Raw genomic sequence first — 23,423 nt, 5'->3', positions numbered from 1 at the left:
CAACAGTTCTGAAATCCATTTTGATAGTCTCCTAAAGTCTTTGGCATTAAGTAACCAGTCGCAGTGGCCAACTCAACAACTTATCTTTGTATTGATTAACTTTCTTCCCCATTTCATTACTGATGTCACAAACTCTCTAAACTCATTATCAAAGATACCATCTACAGGCCGGGCTTCATTTCAGACTCTGCTTCCTGAGGAACCCAGATGAAGATAAGCAGACCTTGGGAAGGAACCATTATAGCTCTGGACATTTCAGCTATAGAAATTTATGGACTATCTCTTAAGGGTGATAGCATCAATGGACTCAGCTCTAACCAACTTCTAACCACTTCCCAGGAGACAGTCTAATTCACCAGAATTAGGTTACATGCATATTCTGGGGTCAGAGCACATGGAACCCCATGCTCTAATCTCAACAGAATCACTTGGATTGGGGAAGGGACAGTTTTCCAAAGACTACGAGAAGGCAGGGAACAAGCGATAATTTAGGAACATTTTGTTATCTAGTCACAATTCACTTTTGGATTGTGTTAACATTTTTTTTTTTGTGCCCAGTGTTCCAAGATTCATTGTTTATGCACCACACCCAATGCTCCATGCAATACGTGCCCTCAATACCCACCATATCATATCTTAAAAAAAAAAAAGATTAAAAAGTTTTGTGCATTGTGTCAGAAGTGTAAGTTTCTTTTCTCTAAGGAATCAATATACCATAGCAATTGTTAAAATAGCCAGGTTCATTTTTTCCTCATTTTAATTTTCTCTCTCTCCAGGTTAATATCCAACACGGGTATTAAGCACTTGCCAGCTGTTCACAAGATTCAATCTCTCCAAAAGGTTCTACTGTAAGTTTTTCCTTGAGAGTTGACCTACTCAGTAGATGTCTTGCCCAATGGCCTCAGGGCCTGTAATATGCATTGTTTGATGTAGATCCTCCAAGTAGGTCACTCTGGGTAAGCAGAGGAGGAAGGAAGGCAAACAGGAAGGATCCTTGGGTTTTACAGGAAAGCCAGCTAAGCTCAGTTTGAAGACAGCAGCCTCCTCAAAAAGACCATTATCAACAGAGGGGTCTCCTTTCTTCACCACTCAGTGCTTTATATACCTCCCTCCGACAACTACACCCCTTACCCCAGACTTGCACCACCCTCGCCTCTTCCCTCCTGAATTCTCATATTACCCTGGGCATAAAGAAACCAGCTGACAAGTTCACACTGTTAGCAAGATAATCTATTTGCCTTTTCTCAAGACATCTGCATTTTGAAAGAGGAGGAAAAAAGGCAGTGTGTAATGCCATGTTTACTTTCAATAGTGAGATTGTAAGAATCTGGACAGAACCAAAAGGAAATGGTAAGGAAGGGGTATAGAGAGCTAAGGAAAAGAGGGAAGAAAGGGGAGAGGGGGAGGGAGAGAAAAAGATCTCTCAACATTTCTCAAATTGTTCTAGGCAGTTTACTATACCTATATACAGTGCATTTGTTAAATCTGACCATAGGGAAGCTTCATGGGAGCATGAGGGACATAATCTAAAAAAAATTAAAAAAAAAAAAAAAAGATTTTCTCCATTGCTCCATTCAGGAAAAGAAAAATCAATGATACAACTTTTCTGTGACCCAAGGGGAACAGAAGGAAGTAAACTGGCTGGAAGAGGGGAGGAAGCTGAAGGTCCAAGTACGATGAATGGAGAAGTTCCATATGTAGGTAAAAGGTCAGTGTGACTGGCTTTGTCACAGTGAGCAGGCAAGGATAATAAAGGAACGTAACAGAATCTTAACACGGTGAAATTAGCTACGAAAATGTCCAGACACAAGAGAAGAGGAGAAACTGTCAGCAATTTCATTTTTAGGAACGGATATACTGAAGATAAACTCAATGCCATTTATTTCCCTAACTTTGAACTCATCATCTTTCAGAACACTAACTGTTCCAACACTGCCTCAGCTAAAGACCATATCTTGCCTAGGAAGCTAAGCATGCGGAGGTTATAGGAGTGGAGCTGGCATAAAGACCTAATATATCTGTACTTTCTTCTAGAGACATTCAAGATAATATCAACATCCACACAGTTGAAAGAAATTCTTTCATGGGACTGAGTTATGAAAGTATGATTTTGTAAGTAAAGAAAAAACTCCAATGGAGTAACATTTGGTTTCTGATTTAATCATCTCTCATAACAGGATGCTTCTTTTGTGTTTGGGTAACTTTGGCATTACACCATTTAAATTTCTCTCTGCTTCAGTATTTTTCTCTCATTCCCCATCTTTACATTTCAGAATCACAACATGGAGTCATGTTAATAATTTATGATTCTGTGGTGCGATTCAAATATTTAAAATTGCTCTTTGAATGATGGTCTCCTGCAATGCAACATCTGTTCTGAAGGACAGAATAACTCATGCATCAATAAAGCTAGTTATTGCCTGGCAAGGCTTTTGTTGCCCAAAGAAAAAGACCAAGGATGAGGCTGAATTCGGAAGATATTCCCTCATAACCATGCGAAGCAGCTCCTGTTCAACCCCATGCTGGGCGTAAGATGACTTCTCTTTTTCTTGGAACAATTACATTTTTTAATGAGCTTGAGTTAGTCCCTCTTATTTTGGGGAATGTTTTCAAATACACTCTGGGCCAATAATGGACTACTTCATCATCATTCATGCTAGTAGCCTGTGTGGCAGTTCATCCACTGCCCAAGATGGCTAAGAGAGAGCGTGGGGCTACCCAGGTGTTGGCAGGGTCTACAAAGTTAGGGAAACAGAATGGCATTTGGGAAACTGGTAACCACCATTACATCTTTAGGAAAAGCATTTTATCCTTCCAGTTCACAAACTGTTGCATTTTTTGAAAAATATACCAGTGTGCGTGTTTAAAATATGCCATTACATAAAAAGGTAAGTTCCAGCCAAGGAAGAATTTCAGTCATTTTCAAAGCAGTAACATGGTTCAGAGACTACCCAGCAGTATAAAAAAGAAAAGAGGGAGGGGGGAGAAACAGTAGAGATGAGGACATGCTGAAGATTAAAGCTAAGCACAGCATTTGATGTAAATTAATTAGAGAGAACAATAGGAAAGGTTTCAAAGAGACTAGCAGAGGCAATGCAAGTATGAAGGAAAAAAAAATTTTTAAATCAAAGGTATGCATTCAGTACATAGTATTAGGACAAAAATTTTAATACACTCATGATATTCAGAATTTATGTGCACCTGTATTAGAATGAGTCAATGGAGTATGGGAAATATGAAAGAAGGGGAAAACAAAAGAAATGAATTAAAATATAAACAGAATGAAAAGTGTACAAAATAAAGGCAATTATCCTAAGAGGACAGAAGGAATAATTTACTCTGACTGGCCTGTAACATGAGGGTTGAAGGAACAGTTAAAGAAGGGAAAGGTGGCTGAGAAAGAAGGTTGTGTCTAAGATGGGGCTTTAACAGGTAAATGGGATATAGCCAGGCAAAAGGCCAGGAGAGGAAACAATCATCAAGTTTATGGAGGTTAAAAAAAAGGGGGGGAGGTGGAGAAAGAGTTTGGAGGAAAGAGGGAATACCTGAGTAACATCAGCTCGCCAGGTTAGAGCACAGATGACAGTGCACGGATTGCCAGGCTGCATTATGGAAGGAGACTAGTGATAAATGCCATCAGGTGTACCTAGACATCCTGTGCGTCTTTAAATCTTGCTCTAAACATCTTTAAATAGAGTGATTCTAAGTTACTTCATGTTACCATGTGGCAAATCTATTAACAGAGTATTTTATAAAAATACATCATTAAGTAGGAGTCTGCAGATATCCTCACAGTTTTCTACTTTGACACACATTCTTTTTGTCCAGATCACAAGACAAAATCACAAGAGGGCAAGGATCCTGATCTAAAGAGGCCTTACCTCTCCCCGGGTGAAGGCAAAGGACCTGAGAAAATAAGAACTTAGGACACAGCTTCACAAACCCAAGCCTACCAAGGAAATGTGCAGATCGTGGCTGTTCTTCCCGGGCTTGTGTTCATGGACACTACGTGGCCCCCCGAAATTTAGAACACACTCTCCCGGAGAAGAGAGCTTTCTTAACAGTCAATACTTCTCAGACCCATCTCTGAAGGATAAATTCGCTTTTGTGAGAACAGAATCTATTTTTCTTGACCTCAGATGGTCCTTAATCTATAGATAATGGAATCAGAAAATCCCTGAAGACAGTTTAAGACTCCAGGCGTTCTTAGTTGGGGTGACCCATCTGGATGCAGGGACATCTTTTCCCACTAGGAACACCCAAGTATGCTCAGAAAAAGCAGCATGGCTAAACGGCTCAGAGGATCGAAAGAGTTTTCTGTGCATTGGTACTTTCCAAAATCTTAAGTCCCTGCTCTAAAAAATATTTTATATATATAATAATAATGGATTATCAGATACTGGGCTAGTGACTCAGAGGAAAATGAGCAATAAAGTCCACCATTTCCCACCCCATCTGAGCCCTTTCCCACCCCTGCCCTGCAACCACAGGGCCTGAATAGGGGGAAAAACTAGCTATGACCAACCAAAAGAACGGCCTCAATTCAGAAAAAAATAAAATGAGCTTTTAAGTGTATCAGCTCCCACCATGTCCCAGCCATAGGAGAGGCTCACTCCATGTGCATTTCCTCCTTTTCTTAGTTGGGTTCCATCTCACTGGCCTGCCCCAGTGAGCTTTAAGAGGCCGGGTCCTCCCTATCCCCTGCCTCTTTAGGCTGAGAGTGGATTCTGCTTCTGGAGCCTCCCGAGCCTCTACTGAGGCCACAAACACATGAAGAGGAAAGAAAACCATGATCCAGTTATTCTTTAGCTGATGCTTTGCCCAGTTTGTCCTTGTCACTGTGGACGTCATCATCATCATCAGGCTTTAAAATCAGCACTATATCTCTTAAGAGACTAAGAGTGTACATAATAAATGTCAGCTTCTCTCTGATAGTAGCTTGAATGCTGCAGCCTAATGTAAACCCCAAGGCCGGAGTTCTGGACATCATTCATGTGTGTGTGTAATGAGCCATTGCTGACATCAAAAACTTCCACCCCTCCCTGTAGGATGGTGTCTGTTGTTTGAGAAGGATCCATGAAGACAAAAATCTACTTAGGAATTCTTCTAAATCCATCTGTATATTATTTCATCATAGCAAGATCTATTTGCAGGAAACTTATGTACAGAAAAATCTAGTCTACAGAAACATAGGTGGAACCCATTCAGATTTACCCACGCCTTTGTGTTAGATGAAGGGTCAGCCAAATCCAACCCACTGGTACTGCTTTGTACAAGTGAACATTTTGATGACAGGGAACACTGACACTGAACCTAATTAAGCAAGATGGTATCCTGTCCAGAAAAAAAAAAAAAAAAAAAAAAAATCCATGCTTTTCAATAGACGTCTATTATTTAAAAAATCAGTATTCTATTTTAAGTTTGGTCAAAACCTTTGTCAACATTGCTTCACACATACCTAAATAAAATATCTATGTAGTATTCTCCATTCTGTCTCTTGGCCCACAAAACCTAAAATGGCTTTTCTGGCCTTTTACGGAGAAGTTTGCCAATCCCTGTGGTTGACTGAAAATCCCAGGAAACTACATCCCACAGGTTAGGGGCACTGTCGCACCAACTCACTACCAGGGACAGGCTGACAAAGCCGTGAGCAGGAGGGATAGCTGGGGTCCAGGCAGGTAGTTGCAAGGTCGGTGGGAGTGGAGGTGCACAGCAACTCTTTGCCATCAGAACCCACCACCTGGCTGCTGATGTTTTAGAAAGATTGACCTGTTCCTGTCTGGATCTCTTTATGTAAACTGGTTTTTAGGAGGAAGAAAAAAACATACGGTTGCTGTCCTGTGATTGTAAGTGTTTCTAGCTACCCATCGCAAGCCAGGAAATACGAGTCTGCAACACGCCGGAGCCTCTCGGGGTCAGCTTTTCAAACACTGTTATTTGTAAACCCACTGAGCCTGACAAGGAAAAGAACCTGACAGCAAATCAAGAGCAGGTGGTCAAAGGCTCTTCGGGCTAAGCTCTCGCGACTTTGGATTTTGTTTTTGTTTTCAGATCCATCCAGGAGCACGGCAGTGCGGAGCTGTCCGCCCAAGGTGTCCTTGGTCTCCCCTAACCTGCTCACTGTCCTTTGCACAATCAGCTTGACGGTTCCACATCCAGCCCCCTTCAACCGCAGAGGCCCCTCCTGTTCCCACTCACACTACTGCGCCCTGCCACAGCCCACAGTCTCCGTAATTGATTTCTCTTCCTTTCTGGCTTAACCCAGAGCCACCTCCACAAACCTCCAATAACCAGGTCCCTGTGGGTCACAGGAGATGTTCAGGTTGTCCGACAGCTTAATTAGATCACCTTTTGATGACAAGCAGGCCTGCTGCTATGGGTGATCATGGGTGAGAAGCTTAAGGCCTCAGAGAAAGGATATAAAATGTTCTTTGTCTTATAAACACTTGTCCAATAATTGCATGATTTCGGTCCTTCAGGATGGGAAAGATCTTTGTCTCATGCCCCCATGGTACCATCTCTATGCACTAACGATGTGCACGAAGACCGTATAGGATCCAGGTGGTAGGCCTAAATGTGCCCTTTCAAAACGAATTTTTCCCCTCTGGATACGTAATACACGCACATAATGCAAACTTCAAACATCACATGAGGTCACACAGTGATAAATCAGCCTCCCTTCCACTCCTGTCCCTGAGCCTTTTGAGTGGCATTTTATTTATGCCAATAATCTGCAATGTCTGACCTTGCCCCAGTGCTTCCAATTATGAAACCCCTGTATTGTTTGCATCCAACATTATTGTTTTTTTAATGGGCCTTTTATTTCAGATGGCTGAATAAGAATGGCATTCAAGAAATACACAACTGTGCATTCAATGGAACCCAACTAGATGAGCTGTAAGTAGCCCCGCCTACTCTTCCAGGCCATTTAGAGGGAAATGGCTCTTACAACAGTGATATTTACGTGGCTTTTTGTCTCCCTTCTCTCCTTAACTCCATCCCCAGGAATCTAAGTGATAACAATAATTTGGAAGAATTGCCTAACGATGTTTTCCACGGAGCCTCTGGACCAGTCATTCTGTAAGTAGCTTCCCCCGTTTCCATGTGCTAGAGATTAACATGTCCAAGTCAGAGGTCAACTTTCTCCAATTCAAAGAAGCTTCCCATATAGGGTTGGCAATTAAGGTCAGTCTTGACCTGTGTCATCTACAAAGACTTCCAGGGACAATTTCAGACTGATCTATATCCTGACTTTCAGTAACATAACAGCAACTAATATTTAATGAGCACTAACCAAGTCCCAGGCAGTGTTTTAAAAGCTTAAGAGGCATTTCTAATTTAATTCTCATAAAACCTCTGTGGTAGGAGCTATTGTTCCCATTGTAGAGAAGAAAAAAACTGGCTTCCATGGAGGGATGTTAACTAACTCATCCCAAGTCATGCAAATTTGGGAGCATATATTTAACACCAAACTGGTCTGACCTGAAGCACAGGTTCTTAACCACTCTGCCATACCTTTCTCCCCTGGAAGGGGAAACACAGGTCTCCTTCTTCACCTTCAATGTCTGGGATTATGTTCCCCTGAGAGATCCCCAAACACACTTATTTTTGGATCCTCTTTGCCTCGATTAAAATCTCCTGGGGCACCCCTCCCTCTGGTGCTGCTTCCTCATCTCTGTCTCCCATTCTCTTCTCATGGGCCCCTGACCTTCCACTAGCGTCAGGCCAGCTGCCACGACTTCCCTTTCCCTGACCACCTTAGCCAACAGAGAATTCTTCCTCCTGTGACTTCTATAGCCTTCGTGGTGACACGCTCCAAGAGTTTTTTTGGGTTTTTTTGTTTTTGTTTTTGTTTTAAAGATTTTATTTATTTGACAGAGATCACAAGTAGGCAGAGAGGCAGGCAGAGAGAGAGGAGGAAGCAGGCTCCCTGCTGAGCAGAGAGCCCGATGTGGGACTCGATCCCAGGACCCTGAGATCATGACTCGAGCCGAAGGCAGCGGCTTAACCCACTGAGCCACCCAGGCGCCCCAAGAGTTTTTTTTTTTAATGTGTTTTCCTGGGCTGTTGGCAAGGCCTACTCCATCTACTGATGAAATGTATTGCAGGAAGGAAGGAATCAAGAAGGAAGAAGTTAGATGTAAGAAGAATTAGTGAGCACAGAAATAGACATACGGAAAAAAATCAAGTTTTAGTAGATGATCCATCCATGGTCTGCCCAAGGTCAGTTGAGGCATTTGAGAGCCACTGGACTCCACCTTGTATTTGGCAATCAATATAGGCTCCCACACGTGGTTCCCTCTCTCCTTCCCTCCTATCTGTCAACATCACTTTTCCCTTTCACTCAAAAGTTTATCTTCTCCTTCAGGTTGAAACATAATGTATCTCTAGAACTAGACGCACCCTATATGGTAGAGAAGAAACTCCACCAATGGTTACTATTGATGATAGAGCATGTTTGACCCATAGACAGGATTCTGCCTCTTTGAAAAGTACGATTATTCTAGTATGCCTGCCTTCAGATGGACAATATATGCAATAGAAGGAAGTGTCAGCATGATTAAAGCAGAGAAGCCAGAGCAGACTACCTTGATTTAAGACCATTCCTTCACCTCCCTAAGCCTTGGTCTTCTCACAGAATGTATTCTCCTAAGACAGTCAGACAATTACTAAATATACACATTAATACAACAGCTCATGATGTGCGCTATGAAGAACCAGGTAGTTCCCAGGCATAATAGAGAGTGCCAGCCATATGGTCCATGTGCTCTAATATACCAAGGACTTAGACAAACAGACTTCGAGACAGAGCTGTTCATGTCTCTGACCACAAGAGCAGTTTGTCTGTTTCCCTTACCTGAGAGTCCTAAGGATTTTGAATGTTCCTAAAAAGGCACCTCTGTCTGTTATGGCAAAATGTCATCTGTGAGGGGACACCTTTCCCTTTGTTACTTGTACTGAGTATACTATTAAAGCATAGCTCCTTAACGCACTCTGCAACCAAGAACATGCGAGTTGGACTAGATCCTCAACTAGCTCATTATCCAGGAACCCAAAATCAGAATTTTAAAGGGACCTGATGGACATCAGACTGCCACTGTAAGTAGCAGAGCTTGGACCAAGAATAGTCTTCTGCTTTACATTCCACGGATTCCCACTGTATCATGTTGTCTAAAGCACATAAATATGTGCAATCAAACATCTTAATGTTATACAGTTGTCTACAAACTAAAAGATGGGGGGGGGATAATTGTAAGCCCCAGACTCCTAGCCTAAGTACACCAGTAAATGATAAGGACACACAGCACAGAAGCACATCTCCTACAGGAGCATAGGCAGGTCCCAGGCTGAGGCATGGAACCACATGTTCATCTGAGCATCTAATGGAGAATATGGACATGACTCTCTCAGCTGGTCCTGCCACGTATGCCAGCAGGAAGAGGGAGGTCACCATCACAAGCAGCTCACAGGGTCCTCAAGTTATGGGTGCATTTTTCAACCCTTTTACCACAGGAACAGATCTGGCCAGAATGAAGTGAATAACATTTACAGAAAATCCAAAGGAATTATGAAGCACTTACCATGACTTAAAAGGGTAGAGGGTGGTAATACATTCCCACATCTTTTCATTACAATGCATGAGGATATATGTGCAAGAGCCTGGCCAAAAGCCCAGCCTGTGATTGCTAGTCTCCTTCTCCTCTCCCGAGGGCCAAGAGGATTGATCACCTCAACACAAGCCTCCCTTCTTTCTGGGGCTTTTGGGTTAGTCTGCAGATGTTCTTCCAGTCTGTTTGCTCAGCTAAGATTCTATGCCCTATTCCATCTCTTACTCCTACAATCTGATGTGCCAACCCCAGCCAGACCCTGACCTGAGATCTCCTTGCTGAGGTGTGTGCAGAGAAGGAGCCCACCCCAGGTGTTATGGGTTGAAGAGTAGGAAGAGGGCAGACTGTGAAGACTGCTTTGCACAGTAGATGCTCGGGCTAGCGCTTTGACTGTGCATTGGGGCAGATTCCCGTTCCCCCAAATAAGCCTGTTACATGGATGTTTGCATGCAGGAGGTTGACTGGGGAATGCTACTGGAGTATGTGAGAAGTACCTGCTGGGAGTAGAATCAGGCTAAAAAGAAAGTCAAACTGCAATACATTTGCAACAGAAGCCCCAGCTAATCCCATGGGAGTTGTGCAATTAAGATGGCCCTTCAAAGTTGTACTGAATTAAGCCAAGGGGATAGTCCCCCTCCTCAACAATCACATGATGCTGACTGTCCCTGGGGAGGAGGCAAATCATGGCTAAGTCAGAAGTCCATTCCAGAGGAGAGCTCAGCTATGAGCAGCTCAGCTGGGAGTGGTTCCAAGCTTGATTTTGCATCACAATCACCAGTCATGCTTATAAAATCCTGGAATGTGGATCCCTACCCCCCAGAGTCGTACTCATCAGGTCAGGAGTGGGCCTGAGAAGCTTCATCTCTAATAATTTGCGTCGATAAAGCTGCTGTTGCTGGTCCAGAAAGTTCACCGAGGATCACTGCACTAGAACCAAGTCTGAAAACTGGGAAGCTTCGTCCGGTCTCCAGGATAGCTCCTCCACAAGCTAACTAGGGGGAATCTTCCTCTCCAACAAGCTCAGCACTTTGTCCCCAGTACATGCATGCAAAGGATTCCAAGAGAGTGAAGTGAAAGGTGCCCAACCAATGGTAACTCCTTTAATGAAGGCAAAAAATTTTAGATGAGTGAAAAACAGAATCTCTGAACACCAAAGGATGCAAGAGTGAGATGTTCCACTGCAAAAAGAAACAGATGTGGAGAAAGTCAGGGGCATACATGCATGTGCCTCTGAGTTTCAAAGGTGAAGGCTAGCATCTTCGTTTTCCCCTCCAGAGTCTTGGCCTTGAACATCAGTGGCCAGCTCAGTTCTCACCTGATATTCTAAAGTCACTCAAGTTTTGGGGTGTGTTTGTGTGTGTTAAGCAATCAAGCAATTGCTGTTTCCTTGGGAAACTGTTTCCTATGGGGAAAATTTAATGCATTGCCTTTGCAGGCTGGAGCTAGTACAATCATATTCTGATGGTTTATCAAATTGATTTGGCTATAGCTCAGATTCATTTGATAGTTCAGATTCAAACACTGAGTTATTTGTATAAGAATGATTCTCTTCCATTACCAGTGTACCCACAGTCCTATAGATAGTAAATTGCCTTTTTATTCCGCATGGGATCATGAAAGAGAGGTCTTCTAGCCATCTGTCAGTGTAGTATACACCAGAAATGTGCTCTCACTTATGGAAATGATTGACCTGTAATAACATCTTTGCTGGAAAAATAGAAATTGTTCAAATCAAATTTGTGGCACTGGCTATACCACACTTTATTAAATGGGGCACAGAGTGCAGTTTAACTCCTGCCTCTCCTGACTCGGTGCTTTATTACTGACAGCTATCTCCCTTTTCGCTTTGTGTCTCAAAAACAGGAATCCTAACAATGTTGAAACAATTTAGGATTACTAAATCTCTTCAGCGCCAGCCATCATCCCATTATGTCTCCTGTTAGTACTTTTCAGGATTTAAATTCTCCAAACCAGTCACTGCCAAATACAGCATGTGCTGAAATGTTAACCAAGTGACATCTTAAAAAAAGAAAGACTGCAGTCATTAGACCAGCCTGAAAGACAAGGATTAAAAACAGCAGCCCACGACTAGCCCTCCCCGCGTGTCCAGCCCACCAGCCTGAGGAACCGCATCTGTGATAAAACTTCTCAGCCATTCCCTGAGCACACTGGCTCATGCATGTCCTACATTTAGTACATGCTGACTGAGCACCTACTGTGCATCAGTACTGTTCTGGTGTAAGGGATGGAGAGATTTAGAAATAAACAGTGTCTGCCCTAAAGTAGCTCATTCTGGTCGAGGGACAAACGTCATTGCCCAGAACAATATGCTCTGCAGAAATTTTCCTCAGGAGGCTATAGTAACAGAGCAGATGCCCAATAAATCTTTGTCATGTGATACAGTGACTTTAACAGATGAAGTGACAGCGTGTGAGGAAGAGAGCGCTTAATCCTCACTTCCTGCAACAGTCACTCCATTCCCTTCCTACCTTCAATCCTTTTTCCTTCCAGTGCACTTAACACGGATTTACAGGCACCTACTATGTGCCTGCAAAAACACAGCTTTCAGTGAGTGCTCATTATAAATTCTGGGCTCATCTACCTGGCTCTCCAGGCTCAAAGATCTAATCTCATTTATTTATTCCTCAAAATATCCTTGGTCAGAATAACCATTCTGAAAACCCCTCATTCGCTATGCTTTGTGCTCTGGACCTCTCTCCAAGCCCACTTTCAGCCAATAGTCCTAATAATCCACTTTCATGAAGATATGAGTAATTGACAAGGTCTTACTTTGTGACCCCTCCCACCCCATCCCAGCCCCCCACTGGACGTTTGTGTCCTAAGCATGGAAAGTGCTTTTACAGAGAAACCGCAATCAAACATTAGACTTCCAGTCCTTGAAGAAAGATCATAGCCAGGGAAAAGAGAAAGAGTTAGGGGAACAGAGAGCAAAAGTGGGAATATTTGTAGTTCAGTCTCAAACCACACTCAACACTATCCACTTATCTTTGTCCCTGCTGATATAAATTTCTACGATTTTTCTTAATCCATGGAGATAACAGAAACATTTTTTGGCCTGTCCAAAACTTGGAAGTCTTGATAGGTCCCATGTTTACTCACTCCAGCAAGTATCCAGCAAGCTCTAAGTCAACCCTTCTACAAAGACGTATTTCCCTATCACCCTGGAATCACCTTGCCAAAGACAGCTTTACTGATATGAAAGTGACTCTACATCCCTCTCCTACAAACCACTCCCTCCTTTCAACATCCACCAGCAGAAGATCTGGATCCCAGGACTCTGACAAGATGCCTTGGCCTCAGAGCAGCAAAGCCACCTAGTGCTAAAGACAACAGCTTACGTATTTCGTAGCTGTGATAGGAGCAGTCTGCAATACAAGCTAGCTCCAGAACACTGAGAAGGCAGAAGCACCAAAGCTTCTCAGTCTCAGTCTCAAAGTTCTCAGTGCCTGAGTGCTTCTCAGGCACTGGACTGTGTTCAGATCAATCCACCCAACACATTACTCTGCTGCTTCTCTCATACACGTCTATTTGCTTGTAAACTTTGCACAAGGCTGCTCCCTTCCTTGGTGCCTTTGATACTCTCAGTTACATAGAGTTGCCTGCTGCAGAAGCACCATTTTGCTGACCAACCTTGAAATCCAGATTTCCTCTCTCAGTCTGCCTTGCAGTCTTCTCCCTTTAGCTCTCCTGGGAGACTTGTTTCAGCTTCTCATCTATATGTACTCTGATGCCAATAATGAACCATCTCTGCTCATCAGAGGACTATCTACTGAGTAGATTTCATGAGTCCCGCCCTGTGCTCAATACAACGTATAACACCAAAGTGTGTAAATAATCCTGGAATCAGAGCATCTGAAATCTGAGCAAAGACACAGGAAAAGTCAAGCAGTATGAAACAATAGAAGAGATAACACAAGGTGGGAGATCCTTTGAAACTGCCAGAAGTCAGGACACATCACAGTTGACCGGGGTGACCTAGCTCTTCATCTCCCATATCCTTGTTCAGTGTCACTCCCCAGACTCTCTTCAAAGAAATCAACAATTTTCTGGGGGCTTACTATGTGAAAGGCACTGCTGAGAATGCAAAGGGTGCTCCACCATCAAAGAGAGATAAAATGCAAATACAAGGAGCTAGTATATAAAACAAAAGCTAGTAAGTGATGGGAAAGGCATAAAATATACAGAATATAATGTTATTGCATTCTTAATGGCTTTCAAGGAAAAATATCTCTACAACTATTAAAAATGATGGAGATGACAGAATCACAGAGACTTCAGTGGGAGTCTGGGATCTCTGTTATGGGCATAAAGACTATCCTAAAACTTAGCAGCTCAAAGCAATCATTCCATTTTGCTCATAATCGTGTGTTTCAGAAATGTGGGTGGCTTGTCTCTGATCCATGTGATATCAGCTCAGGTGGCTGGGGTGGTCTATGTGCAAGTGGTCCCTTTCACTCCTGTGCCTCATGTATCTGTGCTCACTACTTCTCTTTCTCCTCTCTCTCTCCCCTACCCTCCCTACACACACACACACACACACACACACACACACACACACACACACAGCATCTCATCCTCCAGGACCTCTACACACAGCTTGGATTTTTCCTAGCATGGCGGTCTCGGGCTTTCAGAGTTCTTCCATGGCAGCTTAGGGCTTTGTGAGACCAATATAGAAGCTGTCAGCTCTCTGAAAGTTAAGGTCCAAAGCTGGTAAAGCAACACTTTCATCAGGCTCTATTATAGTCCAAAGGCATCACAGTGCAGCCTGAACTCAAGGGAAGGGCAAGTAGACCCTGCATGGGAAGAGTGTAAAGAATTTGCAGTCCTCTTTAATCTACCACAGTATATGAGATAAGAGCATAGCACTGCATGGAATATAAAAATTTATTTTTAGAAATCTTCACTTAATGTGATTTTTTATATATATTCTGAACTCAAGGTGGGGGAACATAACTAAGAAAAAAATAGTGCCCTGTTTTATATTGCTTGCTTTTAAAAATATGAAAAATGTTCATGGCAGGTAATGATTGCCCTGGTTTCAGTTGTTCCTGAAGGACTTCTTTTTATACCTTCATCTCATTCCTCGGATAGAGTCTTGAACTGTTTTATACAAAACAGGCAGTCTGCTTTCTTTCACACTTGAGGGGGGAGAAAAGCCAGGTGAAAGAAGAACTTGGACACAGAGACCAGAGCAAATGTCAACAGCAGAACTGGTCAGTGGAACAATGGTGTGAAGACAGAAACTAGAGATTTTCTAGGGCAGGGAAGGATGTGGAGAAGCTCCAGAACAATGGGGAGTATAGGTGGAGAGCAGGCCAGCATAGCTGGATCACTGAGCAGTGGGGAGTTGAGACTTAGCACAGGGACAAAGATTCATGGATCAGACTTTCCAGGGACCTCATCTCTGAAGGATCCTAATACTTCGGAGATAACCAGAAAGACGCCTTAGAACACCAGAACTTTTACCCTATGGTGATAGCAATGACTGTTGTGAAAAGTGGTTCATTCCAGACATATGTGGAAAGCCAAGATGTTCTGCGGAGGGTTTGCATATGGGGTGTGAAAGAGGAGCCAAGCATGCCTTCGAGTTTTTGCATTAACAATTGGAGAGGCCGCGAGTGGAGGTTTGGGGAGATAATCAGGAGCTCAATTTTTAATACCCAAGGTTTGGCCTTCCCATCAGACATCCAAGCAGAGATTTTAAGGAGGCAGCCCAATTTAAGAGCCTACAGTTCAGGAGAGAAGAGACATATAGGGGAGATAAGTATAAGTGATCCAACAACATATAAATAGTGTTTAAGCTGTAAGATGAGGTGAGTAAACCTACAGATTAAGTGTAAAATAGAGGAAAGAAGTCTAGGCTCTGAGCCCAGGGGTACTCCAACAGCTGGCAGTCAGGGAGGAACCAGGGAAGAAGAAACATCCAAAGCATTAGGAGACAAATATTACCAGATACTAAGCAAGTCACCAGGAAGATCTAAAATTCCTAAATTTGTACGTACCTAAAACATTTCCATAAATATATAAAGCAAAAACTGACAAAACTAAAAGTAGTAGTATACAAATCCAAAATTATAGTTGGAGATTTTAATGCACTTCTCTCAGCAGTGATAGAACAAAATAATAATAATAATAATAATAATAATAAAATAAATAAACAAATAAACCAGTAAGCACACAGAAGTACCTGAATGACAGATGCCAAGTTTACCAAATTTGTCAGCACTAACAAGGAAGGGACTAAGTGAAATATACATAGGTGTTAAATAAGGTAATCATTAGCTCTCGAACATACACCTGCCTAATATCAAGCATATGCAGAGGAGAAGCAGTCCAGGCATTAGTATTGGTAGGTAACCACTACTACTAAAGGTAGGACTTGAGGAGCAAGTGAGTAGAAGCTGGACCCTCAGCAGATCTAATGACGGCTGAAGTCATAAAGGAACTGTTGCTTGAGGCAAAGGATAGATGAGAAATGCCTTAACTTTTACCCCTCCTCTTAGCCTCCAATCTCCCACCAGTTTCATTTGCTGAACCCTCCAAAGCAGACTGACAAGGGGCTATCTGGGAAATGGAACCTGCAGAGGCCATCCCTTCTGAAGTACAAAGCAGAGCATAGAGAAGGGCACAGAACAGATGTTAGAGACACCAGGTAAATGACCCACACATCACATCCAGGACTCTGTGGGGTTTGTTGTTGTTGTTTGGTTTTGTTTTTTATTTAGCAAAATATTTTATTTTGGGAACAAAGCAGAGGGTTTGGATCTGAGTTCAGTTGGTGTTGCTCAGGATCCAGAGATCCCTGCTGATTTGCCCAGAGACGCCTACAAAGCAAGAAAAACCGTGTACTCGAGGCAGAGACACAGGCAGAGACAGAGACACAGGCAGGCAGAGATGTTTAAAGAATAGCCATCAGTCATTAAGGGCTGTCTTCTGGCCAGGAAGTTTCCTGTGTACTTTTAACTCATTTAATTGTCCCAACAACCCTCTGAGTTAGCTAGGATTGTTATCATTCTTACTGTATGGCTGAGGAGAAATGACATGACTTTACCAAGGTCACAGAGCTAATAGGTAGAAGGGTGGGGCACTTATACAAGCTAGTCTGGCTGTGCTCATACTTTCTACTCTGTCGCCACTTGCACATCGTGCTGAGGGTACATCTACTGCCCCTATAGTATGTTGTTGTTGTTGTTTTTTCTTGACCTTTTCTGAAATTTGGCCGCAGATTCCACCCCTAGCTCATCACAAATATTTTTGTAGCTGACTTTACGGTGGGAAGGAAATGCCTTCAATCTCTCAGGTCTCCACTAATATACAGAGGTCCATTTCAAGACAGACTGTAGGATGGGAGATGGCTGAAGTTAAGCCCCAGGTCAGGCAGGATGTGAGTATATCTGGCAATCAGAGAGGCCTGTTAATTAATCAGAGAGGCCCGTAATAATCATGTTAGATTTACATTTTATCCTTCTAGAGACATTTCAAGAACCAGGATCCATTCCCTGCCCAGCTATGGCTTAGAAAATCTTAAGAAGCTACGGGCCAGATCAACATACAACTTGAAAAAGCTTCCCAGTCTGGATACGTTTGTTGCCCTCATGGAGGCCAGCCTCACCTACCCTAGCCACTGCTGCGCTTTTGCAAACTGGAGACATCAAATGTAAGTCTTCCCATGTCCATCCCTGAGCCCCACTCTGGCATTTCTCCAATGTGGAACTTGGTCCACAACTTCTATGTATCTTTGGCATGAAGAGAATCCACTTGCAGAGACCTCCCCAGCAAAAGCCCTTAGACATATTCTAGATCAAAGCTTCAGTACTGTGAAGGGTTTCTAATTTTCTTCAAAATGGGCTCACAACAGAGGGCTATCCACAATGGTAGTTCACCTTCCAAATATTAAATGAGGCAGCATGAAAAACTCCAAACATAGCACCTGACTCATAGCTGATGCTTAATGAATATTTATTTATTCCCTCTTTCTTTAGTACAAATATGGATTTATTCTTCTAGTCCCACACTCTGCCACCTGCACATGTCCCAGGAACCACCCAAGTCAACTTTGGAGGGGAGAAGCCTAAATGCCATACCAGAAACTGATGCATACATGCACAATACATTGCAACCCCTCCAAGAAGCTCCAGTCCATCTTTGGAGATTAGCACCTCACAGGGAGGACAAAGATTGGGACATCTGTTCACTTTGGCTTTCAAGGTTGGCCAAATTTGAAGAAGCCCAGAAAAAGGGACAGAGACAAAAACTGGGAGGCAACTGGTTAAAAAAGATGAGGTAATCATACAGAGGATCTAGACAAAGTGGAAAGGGAGTATTTTGGAGATTGCACACAAAGGTTCCAGACATTGAAAGAATCCATTGCAGATAGAATTTACTGGATATCAGGAGTTCTCAAAGCTCACATCCTCCCCGAGCTCACTGACACAACCCATGCCACACACTCACACTCAGATGATGCCTTGTCACAGAGTTTTCCTGTGTCATCATTGCACCACATGGTACAGTCTCCTTTCTGTTCAACCTTTAACAGACTTTCACCTGTCCGGGTAGTCTTAACCCCTGCTCAAAAGCAAGCTAAGGTAAAAACAAAAGAACACAGGGTATCTATCTAAAATGTTTTCCAAGTGACTAGGAGTCCACACTCACCCATTTGAAGGATTTGAAGAAAAGGGGCAACTTCTCAGAAATACCATGCCTCAGGGAGGAACTATCCAGAATCAGACCCTCCTCACACAGAAACACAAGGGTCAGGGAACTTCTTCCTGCTGACTAGAATGTGTAAGGGCTTGGGCTGAGGCACAAGGTTAGCCTCTTTTATATTCCAGACAAGAGTTATTCCAGCCCGGGCGCAAGAAAGATACCAATTCACTAAGAAAACCCTGGAACTCAACACCCTTCAGGAGAACTCTCAAGGATGTCAAGATCACTGTGAGAGTTGGCCCAGTGCTAACACACCCCAGAATAGGTTACCTAACTGCTGCTCAGCCTCTGCTGGTCTTGCCACCCCCAGGCAGCATACGTGCAGCTTCAGGGTTCCTCCCAGCCAGCAATCTCCAGGTCTCTTACACCACCCAGGGACTCCCTGGCTCTCACCCTTTCTAGGTCCCTACTACAATTTACAACAGCGCCTGTCTGGTACAGGAAAGGAGAGCCCCACCCCTCTCCTAATAAGAGGTGCCAAAATTGCAGTGGGCGTTTAGTCTCTGTATTCAACACACTTACTCACAAACACAAAATAAAATAAGTATGCTATTCATAAGATAACTGTAGGGTTGTGGTTTTTTTTTCTTTAATGGTGTCATTTCATTGTATACCATAGTAGGTATGGTTTAGTAATGAGATTCAAGTTTAAAACTGTATGATACTATTGTCCTTCCAATCCTCATTTGGCAACAGTGCCCAAGATGTAAGTGTCAGGCCCTTGTGACTGTGAGGTTTTGGCCGATATCCCTCCTGGAGTCTCACTGAAAGACCTTGTTAACTGCACACCTGATCTATCCTTGAACCACGTAGCCCTTTGTCCGAGTTTTGCACTCAGCTGGCAATGTTACTTTGTTCATTTTCTGATGTTAGTTTTATTTAGGCCTTTTCTTCACAACTAGATTTTAAACTGATGCACTGTGGCATAGACATCTAAATCCTCACACAGGGGCTGGACCCCAACATGAACTCAGGAATTCACCACAGTCATTTGTCTTGGTATTGCTCATACTCGCTATGTTCTCACCACCCAGCTCTGTGATTCGTTGCAACTTTATCTTGTAATTCTCGCAAAGGCAATAATATTTTTATTCCCTCCTCACAGAGGCAGAAACAGAGGCTCAGGATAGTAAATAACCTGACCAACCCCAACCAAACTGCCCAAACCCTCTGCTTTGTTTCCAAAGCTCAGACTCTGGGCCACTCTGCTATACACTTCCCAAGAGCTCGTTCAATGATTTATCAAGGTCCAAGAACACCATTTTTTAAGATGACCTTAAACTGAATTCCCAACTCTTTATGATGTTTATTATTTGCTAAGGTACTGCAAAGGCAAGACTACTTTCCCTCATTTCTATTTTTGTTTCTATCCTTTTCTAAGAGACATACATTGTTTACCTTTTCTATACTCGGGTGGTTGAGTCATTTCTGTTTCAGGAAAGGGAAGCATCAATATTTAAAATATGTTAGTAGCATTATCAACAGTAAGAATCTTCACAGAAGCCAACATAAGCCCCAGGAAGTGAAGACTGTCTCTAGGTGGTTAAGTCAGATCTGTTTCAATAAATGGAATTGTCATCTGTAGGTACCAGCTTACTTTCTGTTCTTAGAATTGGGCTGGTGCTAATCCGATGACAGGGTTTAGGAGTCACAAGATAGGTGAAGGACCGTAGTGCTGCTTTTGTCCTCCCTGCACCCATCTGAGCTTTGCCTCACCTTTCTCTGATGAAACCTCCACTCCCCCAGCAACTCTCTCCTTATAGGGGATTCTTTCAAGGGCTTAATACCTACTTCCCTACGTGTATGAGATTATGTTAGGGTTTGAGAGCAATGAAGTCACTTAACATTGTTGTGAATTTGCTTCTCAGGGAGGGAAAGTGGGAGGAAGTATAGAGGGTCTTGTGAAATTTTTTTTCCCCATCCAAAAAGAGACCCAGCGTAAAACATCTCCTTTCCTTAAGCCTTTGCTTCAAAACAGATTACCCCATCTCTACCTGCACTATTCACGCATATGGATAGAATGTTTATCCTCTGGTTTTCATTCAAATCCCTTCTGCAAGTACCTCTATTTTGTTGACTAGGCCTCTTGTACATTTGGGTTGAAAGGAAAAACCAAGACAAAAATGTGAGCCCAAGAAGAGCCAGTTCCCCAGGGAATAAATTATAATCTTAGAATGAGTTAGAACCATCCCAACCCACTTGCAACCTATATTTGCTCTCTCAGCAGTTACTAGGTAACTATTTAATATGAGAGAGTCTGGTTTACCTTGCAGACGGATATATACCTGAAGACTACTGTGGCTCCTGGAACGTGAGTCAATAGAGAATAATTTGACCCTCTGTAACATTTCAGGCAAATCACAGACCTCCCACTAGCCTGAGTAGCAGAGAGCCAGGGAGAGGTGCTGGTTGGGAACTGACCACAGACTGCACTTCCCTGCTTTAAGTAGATAAAAGAAGCAACTAAGTTCTCATTTCAGTCAGGAAACAGTCCATATCTTCCAGCAACTCGAGTAGAGAGTAGAGGAATAGCTTTATATCCTACTCAGGCATATTAACAGATAGCTAAATAGAAAGGGGGAAGGCAAAGGGTGGAGTAGATATTAGGTCTGTAAATTAATCGCACTTAACAGCAAATCTTAGCTAGTCCCGGGCGCCTTCCTCCCACATTCAGGTTGTGGCTAGATGGTTTCCCCAGTGGGCCATCCAACTCTAGGAATATACACATGAGTTGCTCTGTTCATTTACAGTAAGCACCATTAACCCTTGAGCTTAGACTCAAGGGCAGACAGACTGTGAGAAGAGGGGAAGGGGGAAAAAAAAAAAAAAAAACAGGAAGAAACCCTGTCATTTCTAACCCTGTGCAAAAACAGTGATGTATTTGCCATTCTGGACACAAGATGTTGATTCTGTTCTTTTTGTATTTTTCTAGGTCTGAGCTTCACCCAATTTGCAACAAATCTATTTTAAGGCAAGAAGTCGAGGATATGACTCAGGCTAGGGGTCAGAGAGTCTCTTTGGCAGAAGATGAGGAATCCAGTTACACCAAAGGATTTGACATGATGTACAGTGAATTTGACTATGACTTATGCAAGGAAGTGGTTGATGTGACTTGTTCCCCTAAGCCAGATGCATTCAATCCATGTGAAGATATCATGGGGTATGATATTCTCAGAGTCCTGATATGGTTTATTAGCATCCTGGCCATCACAGGGAACACCTTAGTGCTGATGATCCTGATCACCAGCCAGTACAAACTCACAGTCCCCCGGTTCCTTATGTGCAACCTGGCCTTTGCCGATCTCTGCATTGGAATCTACTTGCTGCTCATAGCCTCAGTTGATATCTACACCAAAAGCCAGTACCACAACTATGCCATCGACTGGCAGACAGGAGCAGGCTGTGATGCTGCTGGCTTTTTCACAGTCTTTGCCAGTGAGCTCTCGGTCTACACTCTGACAGCCATAACACTGGAAAGATGGCACACCATCACCCACGCCATGCAGCTAGAATGCAAAGTGCAGCTCCGCCATGCTGCCAGTGTCATGCTGCTAGGCTGGATCTTTGCCTTTACAGTTGCTCTCTTTCCCATCTTTGGCATCAGCAGCTACATGAAGGTGAGCATCTGCCTGCCTATGGATATTGACAGCCCCATGTCACAGCTCTATGTTATGTCTCTCCTTGTGCTCAATGTCCTGGCCTTTGTGGTCATCTGTGGCTGCTATGCTCACATCTACTTCACAGTGAGAAACCCCAACATCGTGTCCTCCTCTAGTGACACCAAGATCGCCAAACGCATGGCCATGCTCATCTTCACGGACTTCCTCTGCATGGCACCCATCTCCTTCTTTGCCATCTCTGCCTCCCTCAAGGTGCCCCTCATCACGGTGTCCAAGTCAAAGATCCTCCTGGTCCTGTTCTACCCCATCAACTCCTGCGCCAACCCCTTCCTCTATGCCATCTTCACTAAGAACTTCCGCAGGGATTTCTTCATTTTGCTGAGCAAGTTTGGCTGCTATGAAACTCAAGCCCAGACTTACAGGACAGAAACTTTATCCACTGCCCACAACTCCCACCTGAGAAGTGGCCATTATCCTCCAGGTCTCAAGGTTACCAATTACATGCTTGGCCCTCGAAGCCACTTAGCCCAGAACTAAAATATTATGAGCAAATATCTCAGTGTTGAGTGATAACTCAAGTCTCACCTTTGAAGTGCATGCTATGGCACAGCTGACAGTACTTTACATACTGCAGCCTAATCTTCCTAGCACAGCTAGAAGGTGGATTGCTTAGGAACTATTGCTCCGTATGATCAATCAGGAAGCTCAAGTAGTAACAACATTCATAATTAAAATAATACTAATTTGTTTTATTCTTTACAATGTTCACAGTGCTTTCGTTCAGATCTCAACTGATCTCTATAAAAGTTTTATTAAATGGGCAAAACGGGAATTACTCTTGGAGTTTTATAGACAAGCAAACCAAGACTCAAAGTATTAAGTGACCTGTTCCAATGGCTTGGCACGTCAGAGGCAGAACCAGGATTAGGTGTTCTGGTTTCCAAAGAACTTCCAAGGGAAACAGCACAATATTCATTCACTCGTTTGACAAATATTCAGAGTACCTATGTGATGGCTTTGTTATGTGTCAACTTGAATAGGCTGAACGTCACTACCCAGAATTCCCTTATGTGTTTCCCATCAGGGTGCACCACAGGGAAGGTTCTTGCGAAAAGAAATCAAGGGAAGCTCCAGCCACTGGCTGATCAGCTGATACAGCTCACTGCTACAAAGCAGCTACCGGGCGTGCAAGTGCTCCACTTTCCCCTGGATCCTCCTTTAGGTTCTCGGACCCCTGAGCCAGGTATATGTGCTTCAATCCACAATGAAGAACCCCAGCTTCCGCAGAACTTTTTTATGAACAAGGGGGGAGTCAACAAGATGGAAATGGGGTTCAGTTTGATCTCATGGGGTTCGGCTCATGCTCTGTCTTCCAGCATGTTTGCCATCTTCCCTCTATCCCTGTCTCCCCTCTGGACTTAAGCTCTAGCATCACATGTAGAGATGACATCCTTATAGAGAC

The 23,423-nt window shown here is 43.3% G+C and overlaps 1 protein-coding gene across 2 annotated transcripts in view; it reads left to right on the top strand.

The window, feature by feature from the left end:
* FSHR (follicle stimulating hormone receptor) overlaps window positions 1-22,498 on the top strand; it is a 164,571-nt gene extending 142,073 nt beyond the window's left edge. Inside the window, exons 5-10 of one of the 2 annotated variants that reach the window (XM_044263908.1) lie at window positions 777-848; window positions 2,035-2,112; window positions 6,829-6,897; window positions 7,006-7,080; window positions 17,104-17,289; window positions 21,274-22,498. In XM_044263908.1, the coding sequence (XP_044119843.1) occupies window positions 777-848; window positions 2,035-2,112; window positions 6,829-6,897; window positions 7,006-7,080; window positions 17,104-17,289; window positions 21,274-22,498 (1,705 nt within the window). The remainder of the gene's footprint in view (window positions 1-776; window positions 849-2,034; window positions 2,113-6,828; window positions 6,898-7,005; window positions 7,081-17,103; window positions 17,290-21,273) is intronic. The other variant, XM_044263909.1, reaches the window with a different exon arrangement.
* Window positions 22,499-23,423: the final 925 nt, after the last annotated feature.

This window comes from Neovison vison, chromosome 8, assembly GCF_020171115.1.
Source record: "Neovison vison isolate M4711 chromosome 8, ASM_NN_V1, whole genome shotgun sequence".
NCBI classification, from domain to species: Eukaryota; Metazoa; Chordata; class Mammalia; order Carnivora; family Mustelidae; genus Neogale; species Neogale vison.
The sequence above is the reverse complement of the archived record's forward strand: the minus strand, read 5'-3'. Positions and strand labels throughout refer to the sequence as shown.